General features: G+C 37.4%; 2 protein-coding genes across 2 annotated transcripts; both read left to right on the plus strand.

The window, feature by feature from the left end:
* Positions 1-9,951: 9,951 nt before the first annotated feature.
* On the plus strand, positions 9,952-10,899 carry LOC108700563 (olfactory receptor 6C1). Its single transcript, XM_018233758.1, has one exon. It carries the CDS (start codon positions 9,952-9,954, stop codon positions 10,897-10,899), a length of 948 nt encoding a protein of 315 aa, XP_018089247.1.
* Positions 10,900-19,772: 8,873 nt separating this feature from the next.
* On the plus strand, positions 19,773-20,726 carry LOC108700564 (olfactory receptor 1009). Its single transcript, XM_018233759.1, has one exon. The coding sequence runs from the start codon at positions 19,773-19,775 to the stop codon at positions 20,724-20,726; it is 954 nt and encodes a 317-aa protein (XP_018089248.1).
* The last annotated feature ends 610 nt before the right edge of the window (positions 20,727-21,336 follow it).

A 21,336-nucleotide genomic window follows, 5' to 3' on the forward strand; every position in this document is an offset into this window, starting at 1 on the left:
ACTTGTATAGATCAAAATCTACAAGCAGTACACTACCAAATTTCCAAATTTACAAAGCACCTCTCCACAAAACTGCATACATCTGTTTTCAAGGCCAAACATTCCACTAACAGTAGGTTTACCCTAGAAAACTACACATTATTAGAAAGAGCAGATTCTGGCAAATCAAAAATGGGTAAATATTTGTACTCCAATGTACCAAGTCGCAATTCTTTCCTAAAATTACTAAAGAAATTGGTGAATTTTTTGAAAAACCAGATAACAGCTCCCTGACACAAGATAACAGCTACCTGGTAGATATAGGAACAGCAGTCAGTAGTAAATATCCAAGTCCCACTGCGACTCATCCAGTTACATTGAGTAGCAGAAAAAATAACTTATCTGAAAGCTCCATCCTGAAGTCCTGGTTGTTTCTGAAAACACAGGATTGGGAACAATGACCTGAGATGGCTGCCTACACACCAGTGTTAGACTATGGGCACACAGACTATTGGCTCTGACTGTTGTCAGCCTTTGTATTTTTGCAGGCTGAAATAAGCAGATCTGCTCAGTGCCCCTGCTCTATTGATTTGAATCCGATATAAAATTTGCAATCGCTATACTACTGTCATGTGAGGGGCAATTTTTTACTTTGCGAACATTCATTTACATTGCAAACTGCGAACAAATTGCAAACATTTTTGCGTTAGCGAACCAATATTACATTTTCTCTAAAGCCCACAAATCCCAGGTAATTTATAAGATGCAAATATAAAAAAGCATAAAAGAAAAGTTGAACAATGCACTGAAAAATATGAAAGCCTCAAATTACTGGGGAAAAAATTCTGAAAAGACTCTAAGGGGCAGATTTACTAAGCTCAAGTGAATAATTCGAATGAAAAAATATTCGAATTTCAAAGTAATTTTTTGGGTACTTCGACCATCGAATTGGTCAAATTCGATCGAATTGAATGATTTGAACGATTCGAAGTATAAATCGTTCGACTATTCGACCATTCAATAATCGAAGTACTGTCTCTTTAAAAAACTTCGACTTCATACTTCGGCACTTTAAACCTACCAAAGTCCAATGTTAGCCTATGGGGACCTTCCCCAGCACTTTTCTAAGCTTTTTGTTCGATCGAACATTTTGCGCTAAAATCCTTCGAATTCTATATTCGAAGGATTTTACTTCGAGGGTAGAATTCGAGGATTCTTTAACCCTTGAAATTCGACCCTTGATAAATCTGCCCCTAAAAGTCTGAATGGCTACAAAAAGGTCCAATAGGATCAGCACAGCTCCCATTGACTTTTATAGGACCTTGATTGCTTTTACTTGGCAATTTTGTTGGAGTCTTTCTTAGAGTTTTTCGTTTTTTTAAACTTAATTCTCTTATTTTTAGAGTTTTAGAGAGATTTTAAAAACCATGACTTTTTTTTAGAGAAAAAAATCAGATTTGTGAAAAAAATTGAAATTTGAATTTTATTATAAAGTATGCAATCAAACAATTAATCCTGCCTTTTAGATTTTTTTTAATAAATTGCACATTCTGGAAACTGAGCCCAGTTGATTGCACATTTCTCTGTCTTTACTAACGCATGTTATAACAATTCTTTGTTTGCATTTAAGCAGTCCAATTCCAGGCACCAAGACACTTACGGGCAAATTTACTAAAGGGCGAAGTGACTAACGCGGGCAAAAATTCGTCAGCGTGACGTCATTTCGGTACTTTGCTAATTTACTAACGGTCAATGGCGTAACTTCGCTAGCGAAGGGGATAGACTCTAGTGGTACTTCGCTCCCTAACGCCGGGCAAATTTGCGCTCTGGCGAATGGACGTAACTACGCAAATTCACTAAGATATGGATTTTACTGAACATTACCCCTTGCCTCGGCCACCTCAGACCAGGCGAAGTGAAGTGAAAATTTTTCTAAGTCCCAAAAAACACTAACGTCTTTTCCTTTTTCAGGGTGATAGGCTGAAAAAGACCGTAATTTTTTTTTGGGGTAACCGGCTTCGAAAATTCACCTTGACCTTTGATAAATCTGCCCCTTAATATTTGGTTATATTAAGATTTGTTTAATATATAACAAAACATTTGGCTTTTGTAAAATCTCCAGGTTCTTTGAATTTTGATAAATAGGGCTCATAAAGTTCAAATATAAATAACTCCAATGCATCAAATTTGTATTCTACTCATCGTTTTCAATGGTCCTTCATTTCTGACTTTGGACAGCATGACTCATGACAAAATCAGTATCCTGATGGATCATAGTTACATAGTTACATAGTTAAGTCAGGTTGAAAAAAGACAAAGTCCATCAAGTTCAACCCCTCCAAATGAAAACCCAGCATCCATACACACACCCCTCCATTCTCTCGCATAAATTCTATTTGCCCATATCTATACTAACTATAAAATTTAGTATCACAATAGCCTTTGATATAATGTCTGTCCAAGAAATCATCCAAGCCATTCTTAAAGGCATTAACTGAATCAGCCATCACAACATCAACCGGCAGTGCATTCCACAACCTCACTGTCCTGACTGTGAAGAACCCCCTACGTTGCTTCAAATGAAAGTTCTTTTCGTCTAGTCTAAAGGGCAGGCCTCTGGTACGGTGATCCACTTTATGGGTAAAAAGGTCCCCTGCTATTTGTCTATAATTTCCTCTAATGTACTTGTAAAGTGTAATCATGTCCCCTCGCAAGCATAGTTTTTCCAGAGAAAATCCTCATAATTTAAGTCTTCCATCCCTCTAACCAGTTTAGTTGCACTGAGGGGTAAATTTATCAAAGAGTGAAGTTCCGCCACTAGAGTGAAATTCCGCAGCTCTCAATTCATTTCTATGGGATTTTGAAAGTCGTATTTATCAATGGGTGAAGTGAAAGTTCACCCATTGATTAATATGCCTATAAAAATCCCATAGAAATGAATGGAGAGTGGCGGAATTTCACTCTAGTGGCGGAACTTCACTATTAACTTCACTCTTTAATAAATATACCCCTTAGTCTCTGCACTCTCTCCAGCTCATTTATATCCCTCTTAAGGACTGGAGTCCAAAACTGCACTGCATACAACTTACTTACAGCCTACCACCCATATAAACGTGATCTCTTTTCCCTCTTCTCCCTTCCCTCTTCCCATACCCTTCTCCTACGCTCTTCCACGCCCCTTATTTTGTTTCCACTTTGTCCCTTCCCTAACACCTGGTCCTTGTTGTAAAGGTTTCCCAATGTGAATGTCCCACACTCTGTATATATGTACAAACTCATACTGTTTATTGCATAATAACTCTCCAGCGCAGGCTGTCATGATTTTCCATTTACTTTATTTTTTAATAACAATGTTGAAACTTTGGTTGCTATGAGACTCTATTTTAACAACATCACAGTCACCTGTTGATTGAACTATACGGACATATTGGCGGCATCTACTGGCCACACTTGAAGTTTACACATCTCTCCTCGCTCTGGTCTAGTCACAGCCCATGTTTGACTACAACAGTCCTCATGGGTAATACAGGAGGGACCATTGACTCCAATTGGGTTCCACCAATGTTTTTTTTTTTAATTTTTATGGGGGACCCATGACCACCAATTGTTTTTGTTTACTTTTAGGGGGGACCCAGGCCGCCAATGGCTTTCTACTGTTGTAGGGCATGGTATAGGAGGACCCCGTCTGTAAACATCAAAAACTTCAGAATGTAGGTGTCACTGCATGAAATTTTTAACAATGAAATTTTTTTTTTTATTGTTTATATAACAAGAGTTATAATAATATGATGACAGGAGGAAGAAATAAATAACCAGCAAAAAAGTAGCAGCAAAATACATAATACAGGCTTCATAATTATATGGTAATGTAATGGGTTACAGATTGCCATAAAGCAGTCAACTCATGACAGTTTTTGGGTTTAGATCCTGTTTAAAGGAGAAGGAAAGTCATCTTGCACTTGAGGGTGCCAAATTTTAGGCACCCCAAAGTGATTGTATTTACTTACCTGAAACCCAGGGCCGGTGCTCCTATCAGCAGAAACCTTCACCTTCATCCTTCTTCCAGTGAGCACCATGAAGCGATCCTCTTCCGTCTTCCTATTTCTTTGTGCGGCTGTGCATGCACAGTAGAGCGAAAAGCCAAACTTTAACTAAAAAGTCGGCTATTTCGTTCTACTGTGCATACGTCTGGCCCGGGATTTTTGATGAAAGAAGAAGCCAGAAGAGGTGCAGTTTTCTGTTGATAGGAGCACCGGCCCGGGGTTTCAGGTAAGTAAATTTTCTATATAAAAAATGTAATTAGACAAAGGTACATCCCTCCATCATACTATATAAGGAGAAGCAAGATTGGAAGAACAGTCAACAATCACCTTCAAAAACCTTCAATAGAAAGATGTCACTACACTTTTAGATGAATAAAAAGAATCCATAACCAGATAAGGCCTCATCTGCCACTTGAATCACAAAAGACCAGTATGAAGCTGCTTTAGTTTGAGCATATTATAAGAAGACCCAATTTATTGGAAAATACATTAGCTTGGAAAAGTTGATGTCAAATTAGCTTTCAGAAGGCAACTTAAATCCTTAAGATCCTTAAAATTTAAATAATAAGAACTCTTACTTGAAGAGGACAGCCACCAACTAGATGGTTACATTCAATCATTAAATGCCATTGAGAAGCATAAAAATTAAACAAAGAAACAGGATATTGTGGAAAAAGAAACATTTCAGTATCAGAAAAGTTTATTTTTCAAGCTGTAAAACATTCTTTGCAAAAAATGGCTTATCTTAGTTCTTAAACCAACATAATGACCTCTGCATATCATATGAGGGTCTTATTGTCATTTTCTCAAGAAAAGTACTCGCTTCTTCTTGGTTTTTAAGTCTGACAAAGGCTAAATCATCACAAAATATTTATATCCAAAGATATATATCCCGAGGCTTGAATCCAGTAAAAACAATTTGTTTATTAGTATTCACATGTTAAAAAATAGATACATACATTTTTTAACATGTGAATACTAATAAACAAATTGTTTTTACTGGATTCAAGCCTCGGATATATATCTTTGGATATAAATATTTATTATTGATTTCCTTTTGAACTGGGGCATGTCCCTTCGGCTGGGCTAGAAGATATATGGACTCCCAACTACATAGTGATGAAAGGCTAAATCATGACAAAATATGAAGTATTCCAAATAAAGTTTAATTAAATAAACATCAATAGCCTGTTTATGGTTTCAATCTGCTGCAGCAAGGACTGTTATAAAGAAAAAACTGGAATGATAGAAAATTAGTTGACATTGGGCAAATAAAACCTTTAAATGAAAAAAAAATTAAAAAAATCTTGAATTAAAAAACTAAAACCGCTACTATATACTGTATACCTTTAGAAAAACCGTGGGTTTATAGAAATTGTGTGATAATACCATAGCTTTTGTTAATACTCTGTTTTACATGGTAATAGACTGCTAAGCCAGAATTTCTAGCAACATTTCAAACTTTCATGTATTCATATGGACACTTTTTCAGTAGATAGACGGAGCTGCCATTAATTGTGTGTCTGCAAACACTGATGGCATGGTTATTAATACTGTCAGTTCAGCACTTTGTCTGGGTGCTGTTTTGACTCCTCTCTGTCCTTCTTTGGCCATGTTAACACCACTGTCAAAGCCTGTCAGCACCTCTTACTCAATGTATGCATATCCTATCCCACCTAGACTTTTGTAACCTGCAACTGGGCTCCCAAACTCCTATCTCTCCCCACTACAGCCTATATTTAATTCTGCTGTCAGAGATCTCCTCCCCTTATCCAAGAGAGTACAGCCCCCCGCTAAAATCCTTATTATGGCTTCCTATAAAGCAAAGGGTAACTTATATCTTTTCATAAGCTTCAAACCCCTTCATTAATCCGCACCTCACTACATCTTTTCTCTTGTATCTCTTTTTGTTACTGGCCTACTCCTCCGCTCCTCTCAGAGCAACAGATTGGTTCCCACACCCACTGCTTCTGCTGTTTACCTCCTTAAAATGTTTTGCCTTGCTTATCCTTAAGCTTGGAATTCCATCCCTAAGTTCCTCCAGAGAGAGTATTTCCTTATTCTCTTCAGAAAAAAACCTGAAAGGTTAAACTTGGAGCATTTGCAAACATTTGACCCAGTTCTCTCACTTAAAATGCAGTGACAACCACTATAACCTGCAGTGCTTAATATCCTTCTATTTGTGTCTGTAAGTTATCAACCATCTTAGATTGTAAGCTCTATGGGGCAGGGACCTCCATCATCTTATATCTTTAACACTTAGCACATCTTTGATGTAACTGTACTTTTTATTTATTATTGTAATGACCCCTGTTTGTGTTTCTGTTAATGCATAATACAGTGCTGTGTGTATACAGTGTCGGGCCAGACCCCTTCTCCCGAAGACCCCTCTGTACAAAAAAAATATGTTTTTCGGTGCATGCACGCAGTGCAGTTCTCGGGGGTGGGAGGGCTGGAGGGGGGCCTTGCACAGCAGTCCCGGTGGGCCCCGGGCCCCCCAGTCCGACCCTGTGTGTATACAAAGGGCTATATAAAATATACAGTGTCGGACTGGCCCAGCGGGACACCGGGAAAAAACCCCTTATCCCGAAGACCCCCTGTACAAATAAAAATGTTTTTTGGGGCTACGCAGCGCCGTCAGCACATGCACGCCAAGGGCCTTGGACAGCAACCCGGTGGGCCCCGGGTCCCCCAGTCCTGTGTGTATACGAAGTGCTATATAAAATATACATATAACTACACTATTTTCCCATTAAATAAATGGTGTTTTGTATGCACAATCTGTTACCCAAATAATGGGGCTCCATTTGTAACAAAAGGAATACAAACACAAATCTGAAATGTGTCCTTTTGGGATTTCACTTTAGAATCTACAGGGAGATAATGTAAGTGCTAAAAGACTATAAAGCCTAATCTTTGAACAGAGCAGCAGCAGCAATGGATTTTTTCATGCAGGTAAGACGGCAAATTTGAAGTAATATAAACCCCAACAGAAGTGGCAATGCAGAACACTGAGCAAATTAACAGCCCCTTTTGTTCTAAGTTATTTTTTTATTTTTATTTACAGCATGAAAACAGAACACACCAGTAATAGGCAATACATTTATGGTCTAATTTATCAAAAACTGAGTTTGTGAGGTTTTAGAGTTTTTGTCTACTTTGAATAAACTATTAAGACTACTATAGTCCGCATATAAAAAACTTGATTGAATATAATAGTGAAAAAAACACAAAAAAATTAAATTTTTGACTTTACAAGCTTGAAAAACTAGAAAAACTCAAATTCATGAGTTTATAAGCTCGAAAAAAAACCCCCAAAAACTTGAAAATCTTGAATTCAAAAAATTGCTTGAATTTTGACTATTCCCACTGACTTCTACATGAACTTGCAAGTTTTAGATGATGAAGTTTTAAATGTTTTTGCGCTAATTAAATATCAAACATTTGAGTTTTTGAAATATAATTCAAATTTGTGAGTTTTTGTTATAAAAGAAAATTCGAATTGTGGCAAAAATTCAAATTAGAATGTTGATAAATCAACCCCTTAATGAAGAGTTTAGCAGCACATTTGTGCATTTATTATGTGCCCGCATATTCCTTCAAGTGTCAGGATAGAGAGAAACTTTTGTCCACAAATCAGCTGCCAGGCAAAGGATTCACTGAGGATACGCAACAATTGTGTGCACTATTCAATCCTTTAGCGTGTGTATCAATACAAACAGAAGCTCAGTTAGTAGCACAAGGCAAATTTACCATAGTGTTATAACCTTCAGGAACCGACAAATAATTACTTCTAATTGTTTCACTCTGGAACAAAATGAGTAAGTTAAAACTTGCAAATAGACTGTTACTGTATATTTGATTTATTTGTTTTTTTTTGGAATTCTGGGCTGCAAAATAGGGCAAAACTCCATGGGAGATTTTGTGGGATGGAGTTGGGTCGACAAAATACATCCTACAAGTCAGATGCAGCCACATGGGTCAAAATATATTGGGACAAAAATGCGATGTATATACTACATGGAAATTTTTCCATGTAACTGTTGGATGAGAACGCAGAACGCTGCATGCTGTGTCTTCATCCGATGAGATACAATCTGATGGTGTTTGACCGACTTTTCTTGTTAATACATTGACTGTTGGATGTAGATGAATGAACAAACTATACCATCTGACTTTATCTGATCCAACTTTATATTCTAGCTATAGAGGGATCAGAATTCATAGCATGCTACAAATCTCATACTGTTGCATGGCAAAATAAGATAAAATCTGACCCACAATATCTGATCAAAATCTCTTGTGTAGTTTTACCCATAAGCAAGAATTAACCTGCTAATAAGCTTATTTAAAAACAATGAAGGGAAAAGGGTTCAGTTTTGATGTACTTTACGTTCACTGACCATAAGGTTATGTTAAGGCCAGTGATGGAATTGGGACGGGATGCAGCAGGAGGCAAAGATAGAGCATACCAGAGCTTTAAATTGTCTGCAGTCAGACTGGGATGCTGTTGGCTCACCATAAAACCTTAAACCGTGGGTCCACCAGAAAACCTTAGGCTGTGTGCCCACTTTCCAATATATTATTTTTGCACTCCTAACTGAACCTCTTTATTTTCCTAGTCTTTTATATCTACTTACTATACTCTATTCTTCCATTATTAAGCCTCTTTTGTCCCCCATAACGAATCAAGGCCTGCAGTGATTGGATAATGTAAGAACTTTGAACTCACCCCCATCTAATTGCTGCACAGCTCTGGCTCTGATGTGAGAATAGGAAATAAAGTGCAGTGTGCCTGGAGCCTGCCTTCAAGTGTGCACCAGTATGTGTTAGAGTAAAGTGCGCTGAATTTAAGCCTCCTACATTTGTGCCCCTGCTTTTACATGTCAAAGAATGCAAAAGCAAGGAGAGAATTAATACATAGAAAATGAGAGAGGAACAGTTAGAAAAAAGAAAACATAAAAGTATTTTATAAGCAGAGAAGAGTGAAAGCAATAGGGAAAAAACTGAAACACGGGGAATAAAAAATGGAAGGACTAAAGAAGCATGAGTTGGGGGAAGCCTAAGTAAATCAAAAGAGAATTCAAAGCTCAAAAAAGTATTTTAAGAGGAAATGTCATTGTGCTGTTTACTCTGTACATATGACAATAAAACTTGGAATATTGATTATTTGGCATGAAGAATAAAAAAAACAGAAGACAATTGTGGCAAATGAGTTTACCCCTGGCCAGTGCAGTTTTACATAGTAACATAGAAAGTTAGGTTAAAAAAAGACACATCCATTAAGTTCAAACTTTTAAGTCTATATCTATAACCAGCCTAACTGCTAGATGATTGAGAGGAAGACAAAAAAAACCCCATTTGAAGGGGAAATAAGATGGCAATAAGGCAAACAGGAGTATTGGTCCAGGGTATTAGGTGTATAATTAGCGATTATTGATTATAATCAATTGAATCGTAGGCACTCCTCAGTAATTATAATTTTCCTTTAAGTAAAAGGTTATATTTGCAAAAACAGTAAATTAATTTAATTTTATTTCATTTTATTTAGACTGATTAGGACCACATTTTCTAAAGAATGTATATAGGTATTGGATCAATTATGTGGAAGTTTAGAAATATGGGAAGGCCATCTCTCATAAAGTTCATTTTTATCAAACATTTCTTATATTTTTTAATGATTTCTGTTTTCTCTGCAATAATAAAACAATTACTTGTACTAACTCACTAAAATCCATATTGGCTGCAAAACAATCCCTTTGTGTTTCTTTTTAATTCATTTTTTTAGTAGGATTAAGACAGAATGATCCAAATCACAGAAAAAAGGTATGAGATAACAGATCCCATACCTGAAATGGGAGTGTAATCTGTTTGCCATTTCTAAAAAAAAAAATGTTCTTAAATTTAGCATACAGATGCCTTGGAAAATATGAGCCAGAAGAATCAGACCCCTGTGACGTACTTTATTATTAAGGGGATTTCTGAGGTTCCTGGGCTGCAAGTTCTGATTTTCTTTCTGGTTTTACTGTTATATCTTATCACATTAAGTGGTAATTTGACAATTCTTCTCCTTGTTTGCTTAGATAAAAAGCTCCATAATCCCATGTACTTCTTTTTGGGCAACTTGTCTATTTTGGATGTGTTCAGCTTATCAATCACTCTACATATGATTCTTTTCACATTCATTTCTGGGGATAAAAGGGTTTCATTCCTTGGGTGCATGGCTCAGATGTATATTTTTTCATCACTAACCTCTAATGAGCTGTTGATGTTGACGGCCATGAGTTATGATCGATATGTAGCCATATGCAATCCTTTGCACTACCACATGGTCATGAACAGAAGAGTATGTGCACTCTTGGCTATTATTTGCTGGGTGCTGGGCTTTATAGAAATTATTCCTCATATGTGGGCAATATCAAAGTTTACTTGTTATAAGTCAAACGAAATAAATCACTACTTTTGTGATATTTTACCAATTATGAAACTTTCTTGTAGTGACACAACCATTTTGAAGCTTGTGATTTTCATTGAGGGTTTTTTTCTTTTAAGTTTTACTCCATTCCTTTTCACTTTCATCTCCTATATATATATTATTGCAACCATACTGCAGATTAAGTCCAACATTGGAAGGCGCAAAGCCTTCTACACATGTTCCTCTCATCTAACAGTAGTTTTAATTCTCTACCTGAGTCTAGTCTGCCAGTACTTGAGACCAGCCACAACAGACACCTTGGATTCTAATAAAGTGTTTTCTCTTTTTAATACAGCTGCTGTACCTGTGCTAAATCCATTTATTTATAGTCTGAAAAATAAGGACGTTAAATTAGCTTTCAGAAGGCAACTTAAATCCTTAAGATCCTTAAAATTTAAATAATAAGAACTCTTACTTGAAGAGGACAGCCACCAGCTAGATGGTTACATTCAATCATTAAATGCCATTGAGAAGCATAAAAATTAAACAAAGAAACAGGACATTGTATAAAAAAATGTTTCAGTATCAGAAAAGTTTATTTTTCAAGCTGTAAACCATTCTTTGCAAAAAATGGCTTATCCCAGTTCTTAAACCAACATTATAATCTCTGCATGTTGAGTTTGTTAAACCATTAAACATCATATGAGGGTCTTATTGTCATTTTCTCAAGAAATGTACTTGGTTTTTAAGTCTGACAAAGGCTAAATCATGACAAAATATAAAGTATTCCAAATAAAGTTCAATTAAATAAACATCAATAGCCTGTTTATGATTTCCATCTGCTGCAGCAAGGACCATCATAAAGAGAAAACTGGAATGATAGAAAATTTGTAGAAATTGGGCAAATAAAACAAGTTAGATTTTTTTTAAAGAATATTTTATTTACATAACATGAAATACGAGAGAAGACAAGTGAGAAAAGAAAGGAAGATAGATAAAAGGGGTGGGCTCCCCTTTATGCAATACAATTGTAATTTCTGGTAACGAGGCTGGGTAGGAGCTTTTTCAAGCTCTAAGTCACATGCCTGCGGTGCCAGTTTGTGGTTCCATAAGCCACCTGTCCCAGATTTTCTTGAACTTGTCTGGGCATCCCTGCGTTATAAATGTCAATTTGTGGCTCAGAAGAATGCCATTAATAATTTTTATTAAGAATGCTTACGTAGGAGGTTCCGGTGCTTTCCACGTGAGCAAAATAGCTTTTTTGGCATAGTGTAGAAGTTGCTGTAGAAGATAAAGAAGCAGGGCTGACCGGCACTCAAACGGATCCACAAGACCAGAGATATTCAGTTAAAAGATAAATTTATTAGTAGAAAAATTAAAAGTTATGGCTTCATCTCCATCCACCCTACGCATTTCACACCCTTCAGGGTGCTTAATCATGGGCCCATGATTAAGCACCCTGAAGGGTGTGAAACGCGTCGTCCTTGTCGTAACCATTTGAATAGAAGTTGCTGTAGACACAGCCTATCGCAGAATGCTGGTGTTCTAATAGCTGGTAGTCCCAAAGAAGCATTGATGAATGCAAGAATTGCAGACCAGTATTGTTGAATTTTAGGGCACTCCCAAAATACATGCATATACGTACCAGTATTACATTTAAAACACAAGTCGGGATACCCTTGGTATAATTGTGCCAGTCTGTGTGGGGTCAGGTACACCCTATTTAGAAATTTGGTGTGTATGTATCGGTACCTTTACAGATATGTTGATATAGGGTATCTGTTCAAGAATATCTTTCCAAGATCCCTCATCAAAGGATGAAAAATCTTGGGCCCATTTCTGACAGATATGCTTTATAGGATCAAAGCTATCTTGAAGAAGAATAGTGTATAGCCAATTTAGGGGTTTGGAGAGTTCTGGCCTACGCAGGTACCCTGCCAGGGTTGGTTGAGTAATTGGGCAGAGATTACTCCCTTCCGGGAATTGGACAGAGAATGCATGCTGCAGTTGGAGGAATCTAAAAAGCATATAATTTGGTAGCCCATACTCCTCTTTCAGTTGTGCAAACTGCTTGAGCTCCCCTGCACTCACCAGGTCTCCCAGATATGTAATCCTTGGGTTTATAGAAAATGTGAGATAATACCATAGCTTTTGTTAATACTCTGTTTTACATGGTAATAGACTGCTAAGCCAGAAATTCTAGAAAAATTTCAAACTTTCATGTACTAATATGGACACTTTTCAGTATATTGACGTAGCTGCCATTAATTGAGTTTCTGCAAACACTGATGGCATGGTTATTAACACTGGACTGGAACAAGGATGAAGCAGAGCACACGCCTCAATTTTGTATAAGAAGCCCCGGTGCACAGCGTAGAGGGTGCGGCAATCCCCAGACGAATACTTCAGGTAAGGATACACTGGCACACAAGGTATAATGCAATGCAGGGTGACCCCTTGCTTATTTATTTGTGCGGACGTGCAAATAAATAAGCAAGGGGTCACCCTGCATTGCATTATACCTCGTGTGCCAGTGTATCCTTACCATGGTTATTAACACTGTCAGCTCAGCACTTTGTCTGGGTGCTGTTTTGACTCCTCTCTGTCCTTCTTTGGCCATGTTAACACCACTGTCAAAGCCTGTCAGCACTTCTTACTCAATGTATGCATATCCTATCCCACCTAGACTTTCAGAACCTGTTACTTATTGGGCTCCCAAACTCCTATCTCTCCCCCACTACAGCCTATATCTAATTCTGCTGTCAAAGTTCTCCTCCCCTTATCCAAGAGACTACAGCCCCCCACTAAAATCCTTATTATGGCTTCCTATGAAGCAAAGGGTAACTTATATCTTTTCATAAGCTTCAAACCCCTTCATTTAGCCGCACCTCACTACATCTCTTCTCTTGTGTCTCTATATGTTACTGGCCTACTCCTCCGCTCCTCTCAGAGCAACAGCTTGGTTCCCACACCGACTACTTCTGCTGTTTACCTCCTTAAATTTTTTTGCCTTGCTTATCCTTATGCTTGGAATGCCATCCCTAAATTCATCCAGAGAGAGTATTTCCTTATTCTCTTCAGAAAATAAAAACTTAAAGGTTAAACTTGGAGCATTTGCAAACATTTAACCCAGTTCTTTCACTTAAAATGCAGTGACAACCACTATAACCTGCAGTGCCTAATATCCTTCTATTTGTGTCTGTAAATTACCAACAATCTTAGATTGTAAACTCTATGGGGCAGGGTTAATCTTTAACACTTAACACATATTTGATGTAACTATACTTTTTATTTATTATTGTAATGACCGCTGTTTGTGTTTCTGTTAATGCATAATACATCGCTGTGTGTATACAGTGTCGGACTGGCCGGACCAGACCCCTTCTCCCGAACACCCCTCTGTACAAAAAAAAATGCACGCGAGGCGACGCTGTCAGCACATGCACGCAGTGCCATTCTCTGGGGTCTGGGGGCCAGAGGGGGGCCTTGCACAGCAGTCCCGGTGGGCCCCGGGTCCCCCAGTCCGACCCTGTGTGTATACGAAGTGCTATATAAAATATACATACAACTACACTATTTTCCCATTAAATAAATGGTGTTTTGTATGCACAATCTGTTACACAAATAATGGGGCTCCATTTGTAACAAAAGGAATACAAACACAAATCTGAAATGTGTCCTTTTGGGGATTTCACTTTAGAATCTACAGGGAGATAATGTAAGTGCTGAAAGACTATAAATCCTAATCTCTGAACAGAGCAGCAGCAGCAATGGATTTTTTCATGCAGGTAAGACGGCAAATTTGAAGTAATATAAACCCCAGCAGAAGTGGCAATGCAGAACACTGAACAAACTAACAGCCCCTTTTGTTCAAGTTATGGGCTAATTAATCAAAAATTTAGTTGTTGTCTACTTTGAATAAACTATTAAAACTACTACTATTTAAAAATCCGCCAATAAAAAATTTGATTTAACCTAAAAGTGAAAAAACACAAAAAAATAAAATTCGAATTGTGGCAAAAATTCAAATTAGAATGTTGATAAATCAACCCCTTAATGAAGAGTTTAACAGCACATTTGTGCATTTATTATGTGCCCGCATATTCCTTCAAGTGTCAGGATAGAGAGAAACTTTTGTCCACAAATCAGCTGCCAGGCAAAGGATTCACTGAGGATACGCAACAATTGTGTGCACTATTCAATACTTTAGCGTGTGTATCAATACAAACAAAAGCTCAGTTAGTAGAACAAGGCAAATTTACCATAGTGTTATAACCTTCAGGAACCAACCAATAATTACTTCTAATTGTTTCACTCTAGAACAAAATGAGTAAGTTAAAACTTGCAAATAGACAGTTACTGTGTATTGGATTTATTCTTTTTTTTTTTGGAATTCTGGGCTGCAAAATAGGGCAAAACTCCATGGGAGATTTTGTGGGATGGTGTTGGGTCGACAAAACACATCCTACAAGTCAGATGCAGTCACATGGGTCAAAATATATTGGGACTGATACAAAAATGCGATGTATTAACTACATGGAATTTTTCCATGTAACTGTTGGATGAGAACACAGAACCCTGCATGCTGCGTCTTCATCCAATAAGATACAATCTGATGGTGTTTGACCGTCTTTTCTTGTTAATACATTGACTGTTGGATGTAGATGAATGAACAAACTATACCATCTGACTTTATCTGATCCAACTTTACATTCTAGCTATAGAGGGATCAGATTTCATAGCATGCTACAAATCTCATACTGTTGCATGGCAAAATCAGATAAAATCTTACCCACAAAATCTCTTGTGTAGTTTTACCCACAAGCAAGAATTAACCTGCTTATATAAAAACGATGAAGAGAAAAGGGTTCAGTTTTTATGTACTTTACATTAACCGACCATAAGGTTATGTTAAGGCCAGTGATGGAATTGGGGCGGGATGCAGTGGGAGGCAAAGATAGAGCATACCGGAGCTTATATTTGTGCGCAGTATCAGACTGGAATGCCATTGGCCCACCATAAAACCTTAAACCGTGGGTCCACCAGAAAACCTTAGGCTGTGTGCCCACTTTCCAATCTATTATTTTTCCACTCCTATCTCAACCTCTTTATTCTCCTAGTCTTTTATATCTACCTACTATACTCTATTCTTCCATTATTAAGCCTCTTTTTCCCCCCATAACGAATCAAGGCCTGCAGTGATTGGATAATGTAAGAACTTTGAACTCACCCCCATCTAATTGCTGCACAGCTCTGGCTCTGATGTGAGAATAGGAAATAACGTGCAATGTGCCTGGAGCATGCCTTCAAGTGTGCACCAGTATGTGTTAGAGTAAAGTGCGCTGAATTTAAGCCTCCTACATTTGTGCCGCTGCTTTTACATGTCAAAGAATGCAAAAGCAAGGAGAGAATTAATACACAGAAAATGAGAGAGGGACAGTTAGAAAAAAGAAAACAAGTATTTTATAAGCAGAGAAGAGTGAAAGCAAAAGGAAAAAAACTGAAACATGGGGAGGAAAAAATGGAATGACTAAAGAAGCATGAATTGGGGGAAGCCTTAGTAAATCAAAAGAGAATTCAAAGCTCAAAAAGGTGAAGGAGGAAATGTCATTGTGCTGTTTACGCTGTACTCTGTACATACAGAATGAGAATAAAACTTTAAATCTTGAATATTGGCATGAAGAATAAAAAAAATCAGAAGACGATTGTGGCAAATGAGTTTACCCCTGGCCAGTGCAGTTTTACATAGTAACATAGAAAGTTAGGTTAAAAAAAAAACACGTCCATCAGGTTCAGCCTTTTATGTCTATATCTATAACCTGCCTGACTGCTAGTTGATCCAGAGGAAGACCAAAAAAAACCCTGTTTGAAGGGGAAATCAGATGGCAATCAGGCGAACAGGAGTAATGGTCCGGGTATTAGGTGTATAATTAGCGATTATTGATTATAATCAATCGAATCTTAGGCATTTTGGAGAGAGTGCAGAGAATGGTTAGAGGGATGGTAGACTGTCACGGTTGGGGTTGTTTTCTCTTGAAAAAAGGCGCTTGTAAGGGGACATGATTACACTTTACAAGTACATTAGAGGACATTATAGACAAATAGCAGGGGACCTTTTTACCCATAAAGTGGATCACCGTACCAGAGGCCACCCCTTTAGACTAGAAGAAAAGAACTTTCATTTGAAGCAACGTAGGGGGTTCTTCACAGTCAGGACAGTGAGGTTGTGGAATGCACTGCCGGGTGATGTTGTGATGGCTGATTCAGTTAATGCCTTTAAGAATGGCTTGGGTGATTTCTTGCACAGACATAATATCAAAGGCTATTGTGATACTAAACTCTATAGTTTGTATAGATATGGGTATAAATAATTTATGTGAGGGTATGGAGGGGTGTGTGTATAGATGCCGGGTTTTCATTTGGAGGGGTTGAACTTGATGGACTTTGTTTTTTTTCAATCTGATTAAAGTATGTAACTATGTAACTATGTCTCCTAAAGACAGAGTGCATCATGAAGGACTCTAGTCATCCTGCACTGCCACTTTTTTCTTTCCGGCCCTGTGGCAGGTGACTCAGGTCTACAGTCATATGAAAAAGTTTGGGAACTCCTCTTAATTCTTTGTTTTGTTTTTCATTGGCAGAGCTTTCAAAGTAGCAACTTCCTTTTAATATATAACATGCCTTATGGAAACAGTAGTATTTCAGCTGTGACATAAAGTTTATTGGCTAAATAGAAAATATGCAATATGCATCATAACAAAATTAGAGATTATTACATCAACACTTAGTTGAGCCTCCTTTTGCAAATGTAACAGCCTCTAGATGCCTCCTATAGCCTTTGATGAGTGTCTGGCTTCTGGATGGCGTTATTTTTGACCATTCGTCCATAAAAAATCTCTCCAGTTCAGTTAAATTTGATGGCTGCTTCAAATAATCCCATAGATCTTTGGACAATATTCAAGTTGGGGGACTGTGACGGCCATTCCAGAATATTGTACTTCTCCCTCTGCATAAATGCCTTTGTAAATTTCCAAGTGTGTTTGGGGTCATTGTCTTGTTGGAATATCCAACCCCTGCGTAACTTCAACTTTGTGACTGATGCTTGAACGTTATCCTGAAGAAATTGTTGATATTGGGGTGAATTCATCTGACCCTCGACTATAACAAGGGCCCCAGTCCCTGAACTAGCCACACAGCCCCACAACATGATGGAACCTCCACCAAATTTGACAGTAGGTAGCAGGTGTTTTTCTTGGAATGCCATGTTCTTCTTCCATCATGCAAATCGCTTTTTGTTATGACCAAATAATCATCAGTGTAAAGCACTTTGCTCCAAAATGACTGTGGCTTGTCTAAATGAGCTTTTTGTGGCGTGAGTGCAGAAAGGGCTTCTTTCTCATCACCCTGCCATACAGATGTTCTTTGTGCAAATTGCACTGAATTGTAGAATGATGTACAGATACACCATCTGCAGCAAGATGTTCTTGCAGGTCTTTGGAGGTGATCTTTGGCTTGTCTGTAACCATTCTCACAATCCTCATCATATGCCGCTCCTGTATTTTTACTGGCCTGCCAGACCTGGGTTTTACAGCAACTGTCCCTGTGGCCTTCCATTTTCCACTGAGGCTTTTTGTAGCCTTCCCCTAAACCATGATACTGAACAATCTTTGTTTTCAAAACTTTTGAGAGTTGCTTTGAGGATCCCATACTGTAATTTTTCAGAGGAGAGTCAAACAGAAGCACAACTTGCAATTGGCCACCTTAAATACCCTTTCTCATGATTGGACACACCTGCCTATGAAGTTCAAGGCTTAACGAGCTAATCCAACCAATTTGGTGTTGCCAGTAATCATTATTGAGCAGCTACATGCATTCATTTTAGCAAATTTAGAAGGGTTACCACATTTTTGCACAGCCAGTTTTTCACATTTGATTTAATTTCATACAACAGAATACTGCTTCACTAAAAATCTTTGTTCAGACAACACCCCAGGATTCAGTTGTGCCTGGGAAATAAAAGACATACCAGTGTTATCTTTTTTGTTGAAAGTGGAGTAACTTATTATGCAGGCTGAGAGGGGTTCCCAAACTTTTTCATATGACTGTATCTGCACATGCACTGCTAGATTCAGGGACAGTTTTTACCCCAGTGCTGTCAGACTGTATAACACAGACCAATATAACAAATTATCTGTAGAGATTGCCTAGACCACAGCAATAATAAATACTCATAAAATGCAATATAATGTGCAATATGCTTTAGCAGTGGTTTCAACACACTTATGTGCAATATTGCTAATATACATTGCAAATGCTAAAGACTGTTAAACACTACGTTTTATACTCTCTCTTTATGGTCCTGGTCTTTTTGATAATAGTATGTTAGCTAAAGTAGACAGAACCTTATTGTAGCTTTATTTTATTATTGTAATGTTGCGCTGAGTGTTAATTGTTAATTGTCTAGACTGTGAAGAAGGCATTCAAGTAAAAATGTCATTGTGCTGTGTACTCTGTACTCTGTACATATAACAATAAAACTTAGAATATTGACTATTGGCATGAAGAATAGGAAAAACAGAAGATCATTGTGGCAAATGAGTTTACCCCTGGCCAGTGCAGTTTTACATAGTAACATAGAAAATTATTATGAAAAAAGACGTCCATTAAGTTCAACCTTTTGGGGCAGATTTACTAAGCTCAAGTGAAGAATTCGAAGTCGAAGTATTTCGAAGTATTTTTTGGGTACGATTTTTACTTTGATCGAAGCATTTGGGCTAAATTCTTTCGAATTCGATATTCAAATTCGAAGGATTTAACTTCGAGGGTCGAATTAGAGGGTTTATTAACCCTCGAAATTCAACCCTTGATAAATGTGCCCCTTTATATCTATATCTATAACCTGCCTAACTGCTAGCTGATCCAGAGGAAGACAAACAAAACCCTGTTTGAAGATGGCAATCAGGCGAACAGGAGTATTACTCCAGGGAATTAGGTGTATAATTAGCGATTGTTGATTACAATCAATCGAATCTTATAGTAAAGGTTATATCTGCAACCACAGTAAATTGATTTAATTTTATTTCATTTTATTTAGACTAATTAGGACCACATTTTCTAAAGAATGTATAAAGGTATAGGATAAATTATGTGGAAGTTTAGAAATATGGGAAGGCTATCTCTCATAAAGTTCATTTTAATCAAACATTTCTTATATTTTTTGAATGATTTCTGTTTTCTCTGCAATAATAAAACAATTACCAAAATGGGAGTGTAATCTGTTTGCCATTTCTTAAAAATAATGTTCTTAAATTTAGCAAACAGATGCCTTGGAAAATATGAGCCAGAAGAATCAGACCCATGTCACGTTCTTTATTATTAAGGGGATTTCTGAGGTTCCTGGGCTGCAAGTTCTGGTTTTCTTTCTGGTTTTACTGTTATATCTTATCACATTAAGTGGTAATTTGACAATTCTTCTCCTTGTTTGCTTAGATAAAAAGCTCCATAATCCCATGTACTTCTTTTTGGGCAACTTGTCTATTTTGGATGTATTCAGCTTATCAATCACTCTACATAAGATACTTTTCACGTTCATTTCTGGGGATAAAACGGTTTCATTCCTTGGGTGCATGGCTCAGATGTATATTTTTTCATCACTAACCTGTAATGAGCTGTTGATGTTGACGGCCATGAGTTATGATCGATATGTAGCCATATGCAATCCTTTGCACTACCACATGGTCATGAACAGAAGAGTATGTGCACTCTTGGCTATTATTTGCTGGGTGCTGGGCTTTATAGAAGTTGTTCCTCATATGTGGGCAATATCAAAGTTTACTTGTTATAAGTCAAACGAAATAAATCACTACTTTTGTGATATTTTACCAATTATGAAACTTTCTTGTAGTGACACAACCATTTTGAAGCTTGTGATTTTCATTGAGGGTTTACTTCTTGTAAGTTTTACTCCATTCCTTTTCACTTTCATCTCCTATATATATATTATTGCAACCATACTGCAGATTACGTCCAATATTGGAAGGCGCAAAGCCTTCTACACATGTTCCTCTCATCTAACAGTAGTTATAATTCTCTACCTGAGTCTAGTCTGCCAGTACCTGAGACCAACCTCAACAGACACCTTGGATTCTAATAAAGTGTTTTCTCTTTTTAATACAGCTGCTGTACCTGTGCTAAATCCATTTATTTATAGTCTTAAAAATAAGGACGTTAAATTATCTTTCAGAAGGCAACTTAAATCCTTAAAATCCTTAAAATTTGCCAGTTTGTAAGAACTCTTACTATTAATTAAAGGAGAAGGAAAGGTTAAAACTAAGTAAGCCTTATCAGAAAGGTCCATCTAAATACACCAGTAAACCTCCAAAGTAATGTTGCTCTGAGTCCCCTGTCAAAAGAAACACTGCATTTCTTTCCTTCTATTGTGTACACATGGACTTCTGTATCAGACTTCCTGCTATCAGCTTAAACCTCATTGCCCTGGGCAAGAGCATGCTCAGTTTGCTCCTCCCCCCCCCTTCTCTACTGTAATCTGAGCCCAGAGCAGGGAGAGACTCAGACAGGAAGTGATGTCACACTACAGTAATACTGCAGCTCCTATCCTAAACAAACAGAGAGTTTCTAGAGCTTTTTACTCAGGTATGGTAAAACATTCCACAGAATAAATATAGCATTCTAGCTTGCACTATTGCAGCTAATCTATTGGCAATAAAATGCCTCCGTAGCTTTCCTTCTCCTTTAATGTTATGGGTATACATTTATTATGATATCTATGAATATACACAGGTCAGTCACTAGCCAATACATACTTTTTTTGAGACAATGTTGAGCACATCATTTGAATAATGGAAACACAGGTTCAAAAAATAGAAATAATTCTAAGCA

The sequence above is a fragment of the Xenopus laevis genome, chromosome 8S (genome assembly GCF_017654675.1).
Source record: "Xenopus laevis strain J_2021 chromosome 8S, Xenopus_laevis_v10.1, whole genome shotgun sequence".
In the NCBI taxonomy this organism is placed as follows: Eukaryota; Metazoa; Chordata; class Amphibia; order Anura; family Pipidae; genus Xenopus; species Xenopus laevis.